Below are 20,831 nucleotides of genomic sequence, written 5' to 3'. Positions count from 1 at the left end.
CAAATACTTGGCTGAAATATTTTTGGGGGGAGGGGCAGAGTAGGGTCAGAAAGGTTTTTTTTTTTTTTTTTTTGGATTTGGTTTTTCTAGACAGGGTTTCTCTGTGTAGCCCTGGCTGTCCTGGAACTCACTCTGTAGACCAGGCTGGCCTTGAACTCAGAAATCTGCCTGCCTCCCAGAGTGCTGGGATTACAGGTGTGCACCACCACCTCCCAGCAGAAAGGTATTTTTTATGTGGGCACTGAACTCAAGATTCCTCTAGTTTAGCTTTGTAAGTGCTACAGTTAGAGGCATCGCCTCTACACGGGATATCTCTTTCTCTTAATTTTCTCCTTTGCCAAGCCAGATGCTCTGGCCTGGGGAAATTAAGAAACTTGGTTTGGGTCATGCATAAGAGAAAAAGTTGCAATTATTGACCTAAGTGCAAACCCCTGCCTCCCTCATACCTGCAGGCTGTATGAAACCAGGATGCCATCTCCCCTCTCTTTTGTATATATGTATTTATGTATGCTTTAAAATGTATATATATATATACATTTTAAATATACATTTAAAGCATATATATACATATACACACACACACATATATATACACATATACATATATACATATACATATACATATATATATATATATATATATATATATATATATATATATATATATATATATATATATATATATGCTTTAAAAGTTAATGGCCAAGTACAACCAACGCTGAAAGTAGTTTAGAGCTGGCCCAGCAGGGTTCACTATACCCAAGTGAAACTGATCAGGGGAAAGAGGATCCTTTATGTATTAAGATGACAAAAAAAAGTGAAACACTCAAAAACAGATGAAGCACACAAATTCCTTGACAGAAACAAACTGGTAAATCTTACTGCAGAAAAAATCAGATACCCTAAGAAGTCCTTTTTAAGACATTGAATTTGTATTAAAAAACCTTTTAATAAAGGAGGAAACTCAGACCCAGACTGGTGCTTCCTCCATGCTTGGGAGGGAGGCAGCTCTGGCATGCATCTTCCATTATTCTATAACTGCCCTGAATTCTGAAGCCATGGTGGGTGGTATTGTCCCATCGCTAGTTAAAATGCACAGCACTGTCTGAACTATTCCATCTTGTCATCTCTTCTGGGTCTGATTCTAGGTCTTAGGAGGCTTGTGGGGAGAGAAGAGTCTGCTTTAGATTTCAGAGACTCCAAACAATGATAGAGGAAAGGGAAGAGGCTGGAGACAATGGAAGCTGGCCTGCAGACTCACCGATGTTGCTCACGCAGCTGCAGCGCCTCCTGCTGGTGCTGGCCCACCTCTGCACGCAGGCGCAGTACAGTGTCTTGGAGCTGAGCATTCTCCTCTAGGAGACCTTTGTCTGCAGCACAGGGCAGGGAACCAGGAGGGCCTGTAACACCTGCATTCTGAGGGGAGGACAGCAGGTAGAGACTTTTACATTTTATTTAGTTAATTTGCTTATTTATTTATTAAAGTAGGCGCTAAGGCCAGCTCAACATCGGGGACTTGGAGGTGCTGCTGACAAAGCTTCTGATGAAGGGCTACCACGCGGTCTCTTCCTGACCTTCTGGAGGTGTTTCTCAGAGGGTAATAACCCTCAGAGAAGTTTAACAAGAGATCAGATAATCCGCACACTCCACCTACTTAAGCTGCCATGCCACTTGTCGCCACAGTCACTGTGGTCACTGATAGTGTCGCCTGTGCTGTACTAACAGCTGTGCCCCAGGAAGTCTGAGGGTGGAAGAGCTGGACCAACAGAGGCCCCGGTGTGGAGCTGTGCTGGGCCCCGAGCAGGGGGAGGATCACAAGAAAGTATGATGCAGGATTCAGGCGTCAGGAGACTGAGAGACAACAGGGCAGTCAAGGAGATTTTCCCATGATGGGCTGTGGGCATCTAGAGCTCATTCCAGTGAGAACACAGAGTCATGCTGTGTATGACCCTAACACCTGAAGCATGAGGCCCAGATTGTTCTAAGGTCATGCCGACTAGAGTAGGGATTAGGGATGGGCAGGGAAGGGGCCGATGGACAAAGCCTGAGCAGGAACATTAAGGAGAGTTTCCCACAGTATTGAGAATGAGATCAGTTTAGACTAAGGTCTAAGCAGGGACTTTGTCTGGGGAGTGTTCAGAGAGATCTCCCCACAGACTGGAAGAGTGACCCAGACTAGCTACCTGGAATGCTAAGAGGAACAAACATGTATCTGAACTATAGGTAACTTATAACACTTCAGATTGTTTTCTGCTTTTCAAGGATGGGAGCCTGCAGATCACCAAATGCCTCTAGGGTGAGAAATGGGAGCAGGGTCTTGCTATTTCCAGGTGGGGAGGGATCAAGCTCCCAGATCCATCCATACGGGCCTGTTCTCTGTGGGCCTAGTGTTGTCTTAGGAAAAGTATTGTGTTGACATGGGCAAGGTACCTCTGTAATAAAGGTGTGGTCTCTGCTGTCCCCTGAACACTGATTGATGACCTGCCATTTCCCCAAGAGGCCCATGGCCTTGAGCTCATCCTGTAGCATCTCCATGGCCTTCTGATGCTCACAGCAGGCAACTCGCTGCTCTGTTAGCTCCTGCTTCAAGGACTCTGGAAGGAAGAAGTGAGAGATCATTCCTAAACTTATTCCAGGATCACAGATGCAACGGGAGGATGTAAGGGACATTCAATACATCCTGAAAGCACACTAGATGTATGTATGATCCTTCCACCTTGCTGTCCCCCTGCCCCCACCATCCCAGTTCCATTTTATTACAAGCAACAGAAGAGGTAAGCAACCCAGAGCTACACAGCTATTAAATGGTGGGATGGATTCAAAGTTGTGAGAGTTTCTTCTGTGATTTGAACAAGCTGTGTGGCTACTGCTGGCTAGTTAGGAGGAATAGCAGGTTAGGGAGTGTTGGAAGGAGTCTACAGATCTGGAGGCAACACAGGGCTTGGGGACCAAGTCAGGAAACCAAAACCCAAGAAACTGTCCAGTGGGCGGAGGACCTCTTCTGAAGTCTTCATCTCAAGTCAGGAATATTGAAATTTATGTCAGCTTCTAAGGAGACAAAACATTCAGAGGTTCTCCTAGCCATGGGTATCGGATCTTAACTGGATCACAATGGGTAGAGGGGAGCAGTAGAAGATTGTTATCTAGCAGGATTCAGCCTGAAGCCAGAATCATTCAGGAGAACTTTACTCGCAAAAGTCATTATAGCCCTATGAGGTGAGCACTATCATTGCCCCATTGATAGACTGCCCAGGCCACACAGTTAGTGAGTGTTGGAGTTAAGTTTCAGACCTAGTTTAATTCCAGAGATCTTAACTACCTCTTCTAATTTCTGGAACACCAAGAAGGTAGGTTTAATGTTGAAATGGAGCCAGAGATATATTTCATGCTAGGGACAGTAGGCAGAATAAAGTAGGTGATGCCTGAGTCCCCCAATTTGTAGATATCACTGGAATGGAAAGTCCACAAAATTGAAGCAATGCAATGAAACCCTAGCCAAGGCTTGTATCTGTGTTCTATTGAGTGGTAACCATAGTAACCACGTTCACTTGACTCAAGTTGGCTAAACATGTTACATTTCACATCCCATTCAGTCCACATAATGACCCTATGAGGTAGAGATAATTACAGATCCATTTTGATAGAAAAGGAAAATGAAGCCCAGATGCCCCCCCCCACTCCCAACTCTCACGGAGAATTGGAAACGGAGCTGGGATCGCTGCTGAGGTCTATGGCCCCACTTGGCCCTGCTTTCCATGTGTGGAGCACACCGTGGCCGGACTCCCCAGGTGGACAGTGGTATTTACCCAGCCGCCCAGGCTTCTGGGCTGGCCTCTGCTCACAGTCCTCCTGCAGATCTTGTCTGGCATTGTCCTCTAGGGCCTGGAGCTCCAGCAGGTGCGCCTGGAGGCTGTCGGTAGATTCCTTGTTCAAACATTCTGCAGCCTGTGGGCAGAAGCAGAGGGCACTGAGGCCTGAAACTGCAGGGCTCTTTTGTGGTGGGCTTGTCAGATTGTGGTGTTCTAGTGGCCTGGCTACAGCGCACACTTTGTAATTTTTGTGGTTATCAGATAAAGTTATGGCTTTCATCATGATGCGTTTGTCTGTTATACCTCCCTCTCCTTCTCTCTTCAGGATCCCAGGTATCATGGGCTGGCCTAGAATTCACTTTGTAGCTGAGGATGACCCTGAATCATTCATCTCCCTGTTTCCATCTTCTAAATGGACCCTAGGTACACACCATCTCTCTCTCTCTCTCTCTCTCTCTCTCTTTCTCTCTCTCTCTCTCTCTCTCTCTCTCTCACACACACACACACACACACACACACACACACACTGATGATGCAGTGCTGGGGACTGGACCAGGGCTCTGAGCCTGTGAGGTGAATACTGTATCTCCAGCCCCATGTATTTTGTTCTGTTTTCCCCTCTCCACTGCTCTTCCCTTCCCCCTCCTCACCTCCCCCCCCCCACCTCTTGCTGGTCCCTTTCCACCACTTCAGTATTTCCCTTTTCTGATCTCACACGACCCGCACTCCATTTCCATGCCTCATTTCCACTTGCTCTTCCCTAGTTGGCTTCTTCCTTCCTTCCTCCTTCCACGCCCTACCTTGTATATCTGTCATGCTCTGTGTTATAAAGACATTTATATTTCATCTTACGGAATCTACGCATACATGCTATTAACGGCTTAGCACATATAGACTGTTAAAAGTTTGTGCAGACATGTGGCTCATCATCCGACCAAACGGGCAAGGCTGAGCTCTGGAAGGATTATTCCCTGCCTTCTTCTCCTAAGTGATCTGCTGACTAGAGATGAGGTATAAGATAGTTAGCCTGCAACCTTCCTGGATTACTGGCTTTCTGAATAAAGTAAGGAATACAGATTCAAATTCAGTTCTGTCTGTGGTTACCAGCTTCAGCACTGGGTGCTCTGACCTATCATTGAGCTAACAAGGAATCACAATTGCTGCTGGGCTCCGGCCTGGGGTTTGGCTCCAGGATGAGAAACTCCGGGGTGGCAAGTATTTTCACACTGGGATTTTCCCCTCCTGGGCTTCTGGCACTCTCTACAGCTTTTGCCTAACAGGATTGATTTGCCATACTTTTTGGTTTGGTTTCCTTGTTTTGGCTTCTGTTGTAGCCTGTTCTGTTCTTATTCCCGGTTTCATGTCTCTGATTTCAAAGTATCTCTCTGTCCTGTTCCATTTGGTTCACTTTAGAGCTATGACTGAGAATCAGTAGCAATGCCTCTATTTCTGGCCACAGTCCCTCGGGGCATGTTCTGGAAAAATGCTCTGCCTGTGCTTATTCATCCATGGTCATGAGGTTGCTGGTTTTCCCCAGGTTTGGAAGGGAGTAAATGGCTTTGCAGCCCAAGTTGCAATTCTAGGGTTAAACTGTGTATTCTATCTTCTGTCTTTGTCTTTCTCATTCAAGATAATTCACTGTCCCAGGCCACCAGAAGATGTTACCTTGGACAGCTCTTGATGGAGTGTAATATTCTGCTACTGACAAAAAAAAAATACTTAAAGGAAACCTTACAAATCCATGTAGCAACAATGTCTCTTTAGGACTTATAACACAAAAAGAACTTTACAATTTAACAGTGTGTGGACAGGTGGTGGTAACTTGTTACATTATGTCCAAAATGTAATTAGAATTAAACTTTCTTTTAATAAATTAAAGGCTTGGTGCCAGGCCTTTAATTTCAGCACACCTGAAACAGGCAGTAAGATCTGAGTTCCAGATCAGCCTGATCTACAAATGTATTCCAGGGCAGCCAGGGCTACACAGAGAAACCCTGATCAAGAAACAAACAAACAAACAAAATAATAATAAAATAAATTGACTTGATTAATAAGTTTGTTATTTTGTATCATAATATTAAAAAAGGAAATTAGAAAGAAATCATTAGGAATGAGAGAAAGAAATTTAAGAGAAAATGTAAACATCTGGCTATATTTTTGATATGAAAAGCTAAAAAGATAATGATCTTGAGAAAATCCTTTTGTATGGTTTTGTAAAGGTTTGTACTGAGATAAAAGACTGAACTTTTCCAAAATGGAAGAAGAAAGATGAGGGCAAAACCAGAATGCTTAAGTCCATCCTAGAAGGCTTAGTAAATCATATTAAGGTTTGTTATATACAACGATTGCAGGGAAATTCCCAAGGTCACCTCAGGACATGGACATAAAACTAAAATCCAGTCCTCTGCTTTAAACAATGAGGGTTTCTTAAGTCTGTTTTTGATAACATTTATAAAACCCAGCTTAAAAAACAAAGATCTAAGGTTGCAGAGATGGTTCTGTGGTTAAGAATACCGACTTCTCTGCCAGAGGACTCAGATTTAGTTCCCAGTACGGAGTGTCCATCTCACAACTGCTTGTACCTGTAGTCCCAGGGTTCCCGTGCCCTCTTCTGTCCTCCACGGCACAGGTGTACACATAGCTTTTCCACAGACCTTTGTGGTTGCTGTCATCCCAGGACACAATGGATGAAAGGCATTGTGCAGTGCACAGCACAGCCCAGCAAGGCCTGGCTTTCGTGGCTCCTGGGATCCTGGTGATTTTAGTACATTTAATACCTTATGGAGCTGGGACTAAATGAGTGTTCGAACTGTGTAGCATGCAAAACACATGTAAAACTTTGTAATTAAAGGTATGCAAAGTAAACAATAAGGATTCTTTCTTTCTTTCTTTCTTTCTTTCTTTCTTTCTTTCTTTCTCTCCTTCCTTCCTTCCTTCCTTCCTTCCTTCCTTCCTTCCTTCCTTCCTTCCTTCCTTCCTTCCTTCCTTCCTTCCTTCCTTCCTTCCTTCCTTTCTTTCTTCCTTCCTTTCTTTCTTTCTTTCTTTCTTTCTTTCTTTCTTTCTTTCTTTCTTTCTTTCTTTCTTTCTTTCTTTCTTTCTTTCTTTCTTTCTTTCTCTTTCTTTTTGAGACAGGGTTTCTCCCTGGCTCTCCTGGAACTCACTCTGTAGACCAGGCTGGAACTCAGAAATCTGCCTGCCTGTGCCTCCCAAGTGCTGGGATTAAAGGCGTGTGCCACCACTGCCCAGCAAGGATTCTTCTTATACAAAAATCCATTATGGCCAATGAAATTCTTTTGATATTTTTAAATTAAGATGACTCAAACGAAATCAAACCAAATCCACTTCAAGCCACTGAAATCTACAATTTGGGTGGTCTTGTTATTTCAAAGTCTGGTTTACCTCTACTGGCCCTGAAAGAAAAAAAAGTATTTTGTTATTACATATATGATATACTTTATTTTTTTAAAATCAGTCTATTTCAGAAAATAACTCTTCTAACACAATTCCCTGAATTTGAAAGATGTGTAAAGTTTTTATTTTTTTCAGTGCTCTAGAGCCAAACATCCTAAATATTGCTTCACTAACAGGAGCTAAATTGCTATTTATTTAATTGACTATTAGGCCTTCTGTGCAGTCCTTCTGTGCCATAATGCCAACTGCCACTCGTTCCTTTCTACGTTAAGTGCCGTGAGGCAGAAAGTATAGGAGCGAGCTCTACCATGTCAGCCCTCTGAACTAGAATCGAGGCTGATGTTGCTTTTTTATGGGTTGCCCTAATACTGAACACCCTGACCAGTGTCTCCTATAATTTAATAGTATTATAAATTTACCACATAGCAATTACAGCACTGTGGGGCAAGCGGAACCGCGTCACCAGACTGAAGAACTGGCACGGTCCAGCAGATACAGGAACCTCAGCAATCCCCATCATTGTTTAATCCACTCCCAATCAGTTTCCCATCTGAGAGCATTGACCACGACACCCCACTAGGAGGACCATGAACCCAGAGTTCTACATGCTACTGAGGTACTTAGATGGGCCCTGAAATTTAGCCAATAAGCCTCCCTTCTCATGTATTCCTTCCTGCAAATGGTATTTAATCTCTGGGTAACCCTGGTATGCATCCTCATCTACTATGAATAAACAGTTTAAACAAGCAAGGACTGTCTCTGTCATCAAGGACTGTAGAGAGAGGGACACCTAAGTCTCTTGCAGAAGGTCCCTCCCCATTTCTGGCACTCACCCTGAGCTAAGGTGGATCCCCCCAACCAGGCCCATCTCAGCACCTTTCCCAACTCCTCAAGGTGCTGCATCCGGGTGTACTGGAGTTTGAGGACTCTGCCCTGCTCACCCTGAGAAACACAGGCTAGGTCCCCTATGTTAGGCTGTATTTTGCCTCCCCTGAGAGACATGTTGGTGTCCCATGAGCTTGGCACCCCAGCAACAAGAAAGGAAAGTAGCTTAGCACCTCTGTGTTTCACCTCCCTGAGCAGAGCTCAGACACCCCAGTGGTGAGGTAGAAACACACAACCAAGAGCACTGATCACGATGTCAAGATATCCCTAAAGGTGCATTAATGATACTTATATCTGCATGGTAACCAGTGCTTTGGACTTAAGACCCAGTCAACAGCAGAAAAATCATGACTGATACCTCTACCCAGGTCTAGTGAAGTCATAGATCTTAGAAGAGAGCCTACTATTGCAACTTCATTGAACCAGGATAATTCCTAAACACATCCTTAAACCCACAGGTTAAGGGAGCACTTACCTCTCAACAAAGAAGCCTCTCTTAGTAGCAGATAGAGTAGCAGATAGAGACTATTACAGAGAAACACAACTGATAAAATTCAGAGAAAATGGATGGTGAGGAGGCCACCCCAGTGGCGATATTTTTAACACAACTCCTATACCTAAGGTTCAGGAAATACCACAGAAGAGGAAGCAGGAAGATTCTAAGAGCCAGAGGACCAGGAAGTCTGCCATGAGACAGTGTCTTCTAGAAATAACTGCCCAAACAAGGCCGAAAGATGAGATGTCAATAGATATGGTATTGCTAATCTCACAGGACCCCTATCCCTAGACAAAGAACTACAGGTAACTAATGACTGCTGAGAGAGGAAAACTGGCCTTTCTCAGGGACAAGATGGTTATCCAATACAAAGAGTGCCCTAGAACCACATATACACAAACAAAAGTGGACACACACACACACACACACACAAAGCCAAAAAACAAAACCACACACACTTGCATATGTATCAATGATAAAGAAAAAAAGACTATCTATTTGAAATAGAGATTAGGAGTGGGGGGCATGAGAGGAATTGGAAGAGGGAGATGGGAGGGATTGGAGGGAGGAAAGGATAGAGAAAGTGATATAATTATATTTTGATTAAAATTTATTTTTAAGAATTCATAAGCAAGTATCTAATTTTGACGTGGCTTCCCTTAATTCCTTGCTCCTGATGCTGGCATGGCAGTGCCCTGACAGGAGGCCCACACAGGGCCTTGTCCTGAGGGCTCACCTGCCTGAGACTCCCCCAGCCCCTGTGTTCTTCTGTGGTAGCGTGCCGCCTCTATGGAAGTCCATTCCACCCTGACTCTCCATGTTGCACATTTTATATATAAAGGGTATCTTGTCCCTGTGCCTCTAAGCAAGGCCCTCTTGGCTCCTGCCCAAAGAATTACAGCAGCCTGTCCGGTAGGAGCTGGTTCTCTTAGAGCTGAGCCCCATGAGTCTAAAGCATGTGGATGAAACATTGTCCTCCAAGCTCAGCGCCATGAGGCCCTCTGCAGCTGTAGCTGCGTATCTGCAGACCAGGCGTGGTAAGACCAGAACCTTTAGACACGGAGCTCGGAGCTCTTTCCTAGTCTAGGTTCTTCACTTGGATCAGCTCTGGTCTTCTACACCAGCTCATGACTTCCTATTCCCTGCCGTTTAATGCATTAGGGAACTGAGGAACAAAGGAGCTAAGTTACCTTTCTGAGCTCCCATATCTTGTAAGTGCCAAGTTTGCTTTTGATTTAATCCCCATATCTTATTGTTTTTTCCATGTTGGGGTTGAATCTTGGTCCTACCACATGCAAGGCCCTTCTTCTACCACTGAGCTATACTCCCAGCCTGACTTCTCTGGTCTCATTTTGGAACCACTCCCATGCCAACTGGACCCTAATCTAGTCCAGAATCTCCAAAATCTTCCCCTCTCTTCATGGAGCTTCAAACCCTCCTTTTCTAATCCCAGCCACGGAAGCTTTGCATGCTGGTGGCTGAAGCCTGGGTTGATGTTTTCGTCTAGTTCTTCTAAAAGACTGAGGTCTGTAGCCCGGAGGGAAAGAAGTCCAAGCAAATACACAGGCTAGAGGTGGACTAACTAACAGACCTAGGATCCCATGAGCTGGGTTGTTCATAAGATTGCAGGTAGAGCTGGATGAAGGTATAGAAGAATGTCAGAAGGGAATTAACTCTGGTTGTTGTGCTGTTGTCATTGCTGTCTTTCTTTCTTTCTTTCTTTCTTTCTTTCTTTCTTTCTTTCTTTCTTTCTTTCTTTCTTTCTTTCTTTCTTTCTTTCTTTCTTCCTTCCTTCCTTCCTTCCTTCCTTCCTTTCTTCCTTTATTTCTTTCTCTCTCTCTCCCCCTTTCTCTCCCCCTCCCTCTCTTCCTTCCTGTCTCCCTCCCTCCTTCCCTTCTCCCTGCTCTTTCTTTCGCAGTGTCTAGCACACAATCTGTATGTACGATTCCATCCTCTTTTAAAATCTCATTTGTAACCTCATGGGGCTTTGATCCTGTTCACTCTCTTTCCAGGTCTGTTTCCTTTCTCTGAGACACCTCTTTATGAGGCTTCCTAACAGGAAGGATGTGATGCTTGAGGCTGGCCAGAAGGTTAACAGGTTATGAGTTAATGTAGTTTCTTGAACTGCCTGTTGGATTAAATGTCATGATCTGGCCACCAGGCTGCAGCCTCCCATACCCCCTGGAAGGGTTTTCCAGTTGAGTGGGTCCTTCTCAGCTTGTTCTCCATTCTCTTGAAGCTGCCACGCTGAACCTGAGTCCCTGGCATACATTACACACAGCATTGCTCAAGAGATGAAAGCAAGATGTTCTTTCTCTTTGAGACAGGGTCTTGCTATGTAGTCCAGCTGCCCTTAGTTTCATAGTGATCTCATCCTTCATCCTCCAGAGGAGTACTAGATTATAGGCCTGTGCCACCATGATGTCTGATGTAAGTTGTTCTTATGTGGTTAAGAGTACACAAAAAATAAGAAAAGGCAAACAAGTTACCCAAATGGCCTGGGTGAGATGTTGGAGATTGGTGCTAATGCTTTGAATCTTCATGTCCAGATGCTGAAGGCCCTTGCCCCCAGTTGGTTTTTGATCTATCACTAAAGATGTCAGTGGCCAATGGCTAAGCATGGGGCCGGACACCGAGAGTTGTACCATAGGGCACAAGGAGAAGTGGGGGACACCGGAAGAAGGAGGGAAAACAGTATTGGCAGGAGATAAAGCCAGCCAGCCATGTGAGGTTTCAGGGAAGTGGCCAGTGACCACTTACCCAGCTGGGCCTGGGGTAGCAGGGAAAGGTTTAGGAGCGCCCAGTCGTTGAGTTAGCCAAGGCATTTGAAGATTAACTGGTGTGTGTGTGTGTGTATGTGTGTTCCATTCTCAGATCACAGATAGCTCCTGGGTGGCACACACCTGCAACCCACTGGGAGCTCAAAACGGTCTAGCCAAAACTACACACTACATCTTATAATACCAAATGCTATATAAATTGTCATTAAGCTGTTTTGTTTACGAAATTAGGAAAACAAGAAGGTATAAATACTTTCAGTACAGATGCATTTTCCACCAGTTATATTCAACCTGAAGGTGGCTGAATCTCCAGATATGGAAACCAAGGACAGACTGCTTATTGTCTGTTCCACCCTTGCTGCACATGTAAATACCCCCTATGTATAGAGCACAAGGACTTCTATCTGCTTTCTTCATTGATGGATCCTCATGGTTCAGAGTAGGTGCTCATGAGTCCAGGAAGTTTTCAATGAATAAGCAAAGCCAAGAGGTCTACTTTGCCTTGGACTTACAGCACCTCCTCAGGGCATGGAAACTGGCCCCGTGTGTTCCATAGGCCTCTGTGGGAGGTGCAGTTGAACTTTGGGAAGGGAGAGACATGTCCTATCCAGAGCTGTTCTTCTACCTGTGTTTGTGGTTTGGTCCTTTGACTTTGCCAGTCCTCTGGTGAATGTCCAATCTCCATTGTCTTCTCCTTCATCACAGACTCCAATGGTGGTTGTAGGTCACTTCCTTCCTTGATTGTTTCTCCAATCCTTTAAAGACATGAACAACATAATGAGTAAAGGTTGTAGATGTCTCAACTGTTCCTTCCTGGGAGGAGGGAACTCCTGGAAGAGATACTGGGGCAAGAAAGCTTTTCCTCTTTCAAAAAGCAACCTGACTTAAGTTCTAAGTTTTACTGTACAAAGTTCTACTGATCTGAGTAACTGCTTAAAAAATAAGAGACTATGTGCTCAGAGTTCTTCTGAAGGTCCAGAGAAGCTCCAAAAACTAGGTCTCTATAACCAAGTTTCATAATTTTCCTATATATGGATAAAAAGAAAGAAAAGACACAAGATTCTGTACAGCCCTCCACACTTTTTAAAGCACACTCATAATTTTTTACTGGCTATCCTAGGTGTAAACTGGAAGATTATAAATAGGCTTCTCCCTATTGAAAAGATGGTCAAAAGCTTAAGTAGTTTCTCATCTTAGATAAAATGCTGACAAATGTCTTTTAGGGACATCCTTCCTCACTCTGGCTTTGGAACTTGCTGAGAAATTAAAATGCTTACATTGGGTGGGATGTAGCGTATTTACCTTAACAATGTGAAGTGATGTCACATGAAGGCCTTACATTTCTCATGATAGGAATATTGGGCCAGGGGACTAGAGGTAAGGGGTAAAAGCCCCCAGGAAAGGGGGCATGAGGATGGGGGCTCTCCTTTGCAGAGGAAAGAAGGTCCAGACACACAGGCATGAGATATGTATATATGTACAAATGGAAAAAGCTTCTCAGTGGTTAGGGGCATGTGGTATTCTTGTAGAGGACTTGGGTTCAGTTTCCAACACCCACATGGTAGCTTACAACCATCTGTAACTCCAGATGCAGGAAGTCTGACATTCTATGCTGGCCTCAACAGGTGCATATACATGCATGCAGCAAATATGTATACATATACAATAAAAATTCAAATATTTAAAAAATATACCTGTGTGAAAATAAAATAATTATAATTATCATAATGTCATGTTACCATGACAATAACATGTCCTAGTTAGGGACTACTTCTTCAGCCTGGGTCTCAGCACAGAAGAGCATGAAGAAACGTAAACGCTAGCATGGCAGAGCAGTAACACCTCACCCTCAGCTAGGACCCAACCATCTGTAAACCCAGCAAAGCATGGACGAGCCAAGCATCAAAGGTGGCTCCCCATGCAGTAAACACCTCGTGTTTGGAGGGTGTCTGATAAAGCAGCAGCAGCAGCAGCAGCTAATCACACGGAATAGATGGGGGCTCTTCTGGTAAGAGAGCACACTTTTCTTCCCTAATAACAAGAAAAGGCGGTAACTGCTTGTGATGCCTATTCCTGGTTGTCAACTTAACTACATCTGCAATGAACTACAATCTAGAAATGGAGGGCACACCTGTGATCCAGATCTTAAGGTGGAAGACAGGTTTCTGACCTGGATCTTGGCATAGAGATCTTGGTGGGCTTGAGCAACTACCAGATTCTTGGACTTCCCACCCACAACTGCCCACGGTTGGGTTAGTTGCACTACCGACTGTAAGTCATTACAAAAAGTTCCCCTGATATGTAGAGACATTCCATAAGTTCTGTGACTCTAGAGAACCATGGCTAATACATCCTTCTAGGTTTGAATCTTGGGCAGAATTATTAATCTCTTTGAGCTTCAAGTTCTTTATAAAATGTTGTTTATGCTATTGAAACAATTAAATAAGGTAGTTTATGTAAAGTCATAGCTGTACAGGAAACCATGCAAGATAAGATAAAATCTGTTCTCTCTCTGAGCATCAGGGCAAGATCAGATATAAAGACAGAAGGGATGAACAAACAAATCCTTCCCATCTGAGTCTTCATGCTTGGCACACTCAGAGGCTGCCAACCTGCCTGACCTTTCTTCCTCGTCGCTGCTGGTTTCTTCTTCACCTGTCAGCTTCTCTAGGCCCTCTTCTCGGGGCAGTGTCTGAGGAGGGTTCTTTGGTCTTGAGCATGGGTCCTAGGGCAAGAACAATGATAAGATGAAACTACCTGAAGTTCCTGGATTTAACCTGGCTTGTTAAACCCAGAAAGCAGAGGTGAAAGGGCATACAGAGATCCACTGGGCACCCCACTGGCAGGTGCAGGAGGGCATGGCTTGGTATGGTGAAGTACTTAGAACACAGCCAGGTATATGACTAGTGTGGGCTCTGACCTTTGACAGATTTGCAGCCTGCAAGGTAATTCACAAGGTTGTAAAACAAACCCAAGAAAGAGAAAGTACCTTGCCTAGTCCTCACCATCAATGAGTCGTGTAATGAGATAAGCAATGGAGCCTTCCTACATCGGGTCTGACTTTCCACCACATTATGAGATAGTCCCGAGTGTGTCACATCGATGGTCATCATTGGGCCTGAGCCAGGGAGTCAAGGGGCAGGGAGTCGAGGGAAGGTCAAGGGGCGGTCCTGAAACTCAGCCAGTGGTTAGTAAAGATAAATAGTCATTATTATTGCTATAAGCATGCCCGAGACTGTAGCATGCACCCCTCTTATTTTGTAGGATTAGGAAACATGGAATTTGACAAATAACTGGAAGTCCTGACGGATGGGGACTGGGAGGAATGGAAACATTCATAACAGTGAGGCCGCAGAGTATTTAATCAATTGAATTTGTTCCTGTTATCTTTCTCTCCTCTCCACAGAAACATAAAAGGGCAAAACCTTTTTCATTTCTCTGTTTATTATGAAAGCCACTGTCCTTGAAGAACATAAGAGGCTGGGCAGATTTATTCTCAAATGTTTCATCAAATGGTGGTAAATTACAAGCTGATTATTTTCCCCCAAGATAGTTGCATGACCTTGAGTCAGAGTACCCTTTTTTGAACTTGTTATTGTTGTTGTTTAATGCATAGAAGTATGTTGGCTTGCACCTGTGATTTACAAACCATACTTGAAATTCTAGGAGACGTGACGAGCCTAGGATAGGCAGAGACAGAGTGAGCTAGAGGGTTGGTCCTTGGGCTCCCATGCCCAGCTTGATCTGTCTTCTGCGTTTTCATGTACTATAATGTCTATTAAAGTCCACTGTGTAAATATGGATCCCTTTCACATGGAAAACACATGTTCTCAGAGCTTAGCTAACTGGATGTCAGTAGAATGTAAACTATCTAACTCCTCTTTCTCTCATGCAAGAGTTTGCAGATGGTCAGCTGAAATTTGCATGTCCCACTAGTTAGTGCAGGCCAGGGAACTGTAATCCTTTCTTGGGCTTTCTCTGCTCTACCTTGTACCAGCTGCCTGGCCCAGTCTCCTCTGTTACAGCCCCCTTTCTGCCCCAGACCTTAGTCTTTGGGCTTCTCTACTTTTCTAGACTTAAGAGTTTCATCTAGTCTCATTGCATTAACTCTCATATGGCTCTTGATGCCGTGGGAAGACAAACAGTATGTCAATCTACTTATTCGGGAAATAAAAGGTGGTCAAGTTAATCAGGTTAGTCATTGGAATAATGATTCCCAGGGGCCTCGGTGCTAAAATGGAAGTAGAGAGTTTCAATTGGGTAAGATGGCCGCCACCTGGAGATCTGCCATGCAAGGCAGTGCCTTTGGTCAACAATGGCCAGTGTTCTTATTACAATAACAGACAGGTCAACCTGAGAGATGAAAGGTGCTTAGTTTCCTCACTGAACATGGAAATAAACTCATAAGTGCCTTCTGCTTATACTGACGGATGTTCAGCTTCGTGAACACAGGAGACAGATTTCTATTGTTGCTTGGGTGTGGTTCCTCCCTAAGGGTTCCTATAAGGGTCCCTATGTTGGAGGCTGTCCACAGTTAGAGGCCATAGGAACTCATAGGACCTTTAAAAGGTGCAGCCTAGCAAAAGGTTCTAGGTCACTGAGCTACAAGACCATGCTGAGAAGGAAACACTGGTCTCATTGAGTGAGTTTTGGAAAGGGCAAGGAGTAACAAGGGCCCCACACTGTCTCTCTCTGGATTCCTGCTTCGTAGGCGAGTTCTTGTTTCTGCACATGCCTGGACCCGCTTTCATAGACTTCCACTGTGGCTGAACCACACTCCAAAATGGGTTAAATAAAACTCTTTACAAGGCTGTAAAGATGCTTAAGGTATTTCATGTGACACAAAACAGACTAACCCAGCATCTTCCTCAAAGGAAAAAAAGACCATTCCTTCAATACCATTGATTTAATAAAAAGACCTGAGGGCTCCTCTAAAACAAGGGTGTGTTTTAGGAGTTTTCTAACCTGACCTTTTAATTAGCTGGACTACATAATGATCTTGTCTGTTCCAATCATTTAACTGTTATGTCAGGGACAGGTTTATTTGAAAAGTATTGAACATCAGCCATTTGCAGGTACATTAGGTGCTGAGAGAATGACCAGCATCATTATTCCCACAAACACGTGGTTCAGCATGGGGAATGGACACATAGCTTGACAATTTTAAGAGACCATAAACCCTTCCCCACCTTCTCCCCACTTGCCCTGACCTTATGCACCTAGTGCTTCAGGTCAAACAGATCATTCTAAAGGTGGTTCAGGGTGGGCTGGGGACATGGTTCCACTATTAAGAGCACAAGTTGCTTTTTTAGAGGACCCAGGTTTGATTCCAAGCACCACATGGTGGCTCACAACCATCCAGAGACTCTGACACCCTCTTCTGAACTCTGTAGGCACCAGGCACATGTGTTGTACACAGACATACAAACACACATATACATGAAGATAAAATAATTTTTAATTAAAAAAGGTGCCAGGCTAACACTTGAATATTATACAAATCAACTTTATTGTGTGTTGAGCCCTTCCAAGCCTAATGATGCTGTTAGAACAGAGCAGGTCTCTGAACCCCAGGTGAGGGTGGCTTGCTTTAGCTGTCCACTTTCCTGAATCCCAACTGGAATAGACTCTCACTAGTCTGTATTGTTACTAACTTGGCATCCTAGCAAGCCCCCGGCAGGAACAGCGCTCCTGGCTTATGGGACTGAGGCTATCACATGTTAGTTGTCTCTGGATTGCTCTCTTCTGCTCTCCACTGAGTTCTTAGATTCAGCCCAGTGCTCTCTCCACTGCTACAGGGGCCTGAGTACGAACAGTGCACACAGAAAAATAAACAACTCCAACTCTGTTTCTCCTCCAAAATGTCTGCCAGAGAGCTTCTTCCCAAGCAAGGGTGGCTATTTTTAAAACCTTTCTTTTATTTAACCTCATCTAGATTTTTTTCTATTTTAAAGAAAAACTTAACCACCAGGTAATCGCCTGGAAAGGAACATTCAAAGTCATTTTAAAGTTCAGCTGACAATCTTTTAAAGGTAGCATTTTGTTCATCTTAAAATAGAACACCTAATGTAATTGTGTTTGCTGAAATAATCACTGGGGATTGTAATGGATACTATAAAGTCACCTTACTTTTATTGAATGCCTAATGGTTTCAAGAAATGCTGTCCTATGGTTTCTGTGTCTATTACCACAAGTCTCTGGGGCATGGTGGATAGCGGTTATTGCTGCCATTTCACTATATGAAGTAGCATAAGGCTTCATTTTTTATGCATAAAATGAAGAGAGTACTTGCATGTGCCTGGAGGTTGTTGTAGGGCCTGTAGACACTAAGTCAGGTCTTTGTGTTTACCATCGTGATATATATTGGAACTGATCATGAGGAGGTATTCAGACTTGCTTGTGCTCCTGAGCAGGGCTGGGGTATAGCTGGCAGAACCTTTATCTCAGTCCCAGATGGGGTCTGCTGCCCTGTCCCATGCTGTCTTCTGAGGTTCTAGAGCATCTCCACTGATGCCAAGACTCTCTCTCCAACAGGTAAAATCAGCACACTGGGGCATGCATGGTGGATAGCGGTTATTGCTGCCATTTCACTATATGAAGTAGCATAAGTAATATGAAGTATTCCCAGTGTGATGGTATTAGACCCCTGGAGTAACACCAGACGGGCAGTGCCAGCCCCTCACAGCCTGAGGATACTCGAGACGTTACAGTTGTTTCCCTCTTGGATAGCTTGTGGCTTGTATTCATATAATCCTTCGGGTGTATGTCCAGCAAGTCACACAGGGCTTCCAATGAGCAGAAGATGCTTCCTAGGCCTATGTTCCCCCTTTACCAATTTCCACAGCCCTTGGGAATCTCATCTTGGGCTTTTTCCTCGAATAACTCTTTCTGATGACATCATGCCCAAATCCCAGTGTCAGCACAGGTCAGCAGATGTTACTCTTCTGAAATACTTTCTTAAATCCTCCCAGAGTGTGTGCTCTCTTGCTCTCTCCCCCCCCCTCTCTCTTCTTCTCCGCTCTCTCTTACTCACATAAGGGCTATGCAACAGTCTTTGTGCCATTATAGGACTAATCACATCATGGTGTTCTTTAAATAACTCCTAGTTTTACCCCCTTTAAATCGGAGCCCTTCAAGAAGAAACCTGGGCTTCACTCAGCTAGGCGTCCCGCCCTGCGTCTTGTACAGCGAAAACACCCACACACTCCTGGGAGTGGAATGACTTCAGTAAAAGTGACCACAGTAGTTCTCCTTTCCTTCCGCTGAGAGTGAAGGCCTGGGCTGCTATAAAAGTCTCTTCCCCTCCCTGTCCCTAGTTCAGTATTCATGTTCCAAGAGGCTTCCAGAATAAGGTTTTCAAAATTGCAAAGACTAGACTGGTTTTGTGGGAAACAATGAATGATACCACAGACCTAAGAGAATCACAATACTTGGATGTAAGAAACAAGAGCGAAAGGAAAAGAAACGAGGAAAAAGTTAGTTGGACATTAACTAACTTTGGAGGACACACACCCCGGAGCCACACCCAGGTCTGACAATCTTCTCTGCAAGCTTGGGGAGTGAAAATTCTGCTCTCAATTAACATTGTTATTTATATCACTCTTGACTCACCAAGATACTTCGACTGGACAACCAACAGCCTAAATTTAAACCCCTGACTCTTACATGTTATAGACCTCAGTCTAAGAAGAATGTTACTGGGAAGGCAGGCATTTAACGCTGTGCTTTGGTGTCCCCATGCCACCAGCAGTACAGCCCCTCTAGGGCTCTTTAGTATGACGTGTCCCCTTGTAGCATTCATGGTGCTATGGGTTTGGCTGTAATACAGCATGTTGATGTTTGACTCATGAAATCTATTCATTTGTGAAGTTTCTCTTTGGGCTTTCATGAAAATATTTGAACTAAATTCTAAAATTCTGATTGGCATTGTTCAGAAAGTTTTGGAAATCATCATATTTGACATAATGTGTAAAAATAGCCCCTTACACGTACTTCTGATGGTAGTATACACTGGACCAATATAAATGGGAAAATGCATGGCGGTATCTACCAAAGTTAAACATCTACACACCACAGAAATGAGCAAGCCCTATTGTACAAAGAGTTATTACACATGCTAAGTGCTGTTTCCAATACTGGACATACACTATTTCATTTCACAAACCCCACTGAGGTAGATGGTAGCATCAACTTTATTTTATACATGAGAAAAATAAAGCAAACATATGCTAAATATCTGTCCAGGATTATCCAGCCAGTAAGAACTCAGGCAGCTGTTTTGTTAGCAAGCTTGTCTATGGACTGCATATACTATATGACTCTATGGTGCTAGGCACTGAAGAGTGTTCTTACAATCTAGGTCCATCCTAAGAAAGAGAGCAAATATATTGTGGTTTCTTTTATAAATGAAAATGAAACAAGTTTTTACTTTGTTGTTGTTGTTGTTGTTGTTGTTGTTGTTTTTTAAGACTTTATTATTACTATATGTAAGTACACTGTAGTTGTCTTCAGACCAGAAGAGGGTGTCAGATCTCATTATGGATGGTTATGAGCCACCATGCTGGGATTTGAACTCAGGACCTTGGGAAGAGTAGTCAGTACTCTTACCTGTTGAGCCATCTCACCAGCCTCTTTTTTGTTTTTGTTTTTATTTTTTTTAAGACAGGGTTTCTCTGTGTAGCCCTGGCTGTCCTGGAACTTTGTAGATCAGGCTGGCCTTGAACTTAGAAACCCACCTGCCTCTGCCTCCCAAGTGATGGGACTAAAGGCATGCGCCACCACTGCCTGACAACAAATTGCTTTTACAAAATGAATCTGTAACAGGAGTGTATTGATATGCTATAAACTCCAGGTATATAAAGTAAAGAAAAAAAAGCAGACCAACAAAAATATGCTATAGTTGGTGAAAAATATATTCACAATTAAGTGCACACACACATATTACAGCTCTAGGAAAATATACAAGGAGATATAAAACAAGTAGTTATCCTGGCTAAGAACCATGGGGTTGAGGAAAACTTCCAATCATATGAAGAATTCTATACCATACTCAACAGATTGCATTTTGAAAAAGAAAACATTATTTGAAAGAGAATTTAATACCTTCAAGGTGCAAAATATTTGCCTACTAGAAACCATAACAATGAGATGCTTAATTCTATTACTAAGTGTCCATGTTATTTTAAAGGTATTTGTTTTACACACTTCTGCTACACCATCCCCCTCAGGAGCCAGTGATTCCTAAGTATTTAACAATGAATAAATGAATGACATACCCAATGAATTAAATCAAATCAAACTGACAGTTGTGGAGGTCTGTCTTGCACCTCCACATAGAGGCTGAGCTTTGTCCAGGACAATGTTCTAGACAAATGAGGCCAGACGGTGTCTGGGTTTTATGGAGAGCTAACTCAATCCCTTCCCACATACTTGTCTGGGCTTTGCTATAGA

The 20,831-nt window shown here is 43.6% G+C and overlaps 1 protein-coding gene across 1 annotated transcript in view; it reads right to left on the bottom strand.

Annotated features, from left to right (window-relative positions):
* Fam184b (family with sequence similarity 184 member B) overlaps positions 1–20,831 on the bottom strand; it is a 103,141-nt gene that overhangs the window by 9,929 nt on the left and 72,381 nt on the right. Inside the window, exons 7-11 of the mRNA XM_052198844.1 lie at positions 14,003–14,106; positions 12,007–12,136; positions 3,807–3,945; positions 2,431–2,594; positions 1,262–1,416 (exon numbers count right to left, since the gene is read on the bottom strand). Of these exons, the coding sequence (XP_052054804.1) occupies positions 1,262–1,416; positions 2,431–2,594; positions 3,807–3,945; positions 12,007–12,136; positions 14,003–14,106 (692 nt within the window). The remainder of the gene's footprint in view (positions 1–1,261; positions 1,417–2,430; positions 2,595–3,806; positions 3,946–12,006; positions 12,137–14,002; positions 14,107–20,831) is intronic.

This window comes from Apodemus sylvaticus, chromosome 11 (assembly GCF_947179515.1).
Source record: "Apodemus sylvaticus chromosome 11, mApoSyl1.1, whole genome shotgun sequence".
NCBI classification, from domain to species: Eukaryota; Metazoa; Chordata; class Mammalia; order Rodentia; family Muridae; genus Apodemus; species Apodemus sylvaticus.
This window is presented reverse-complemented; position numbering and strand designations above follow the sequence as displayed.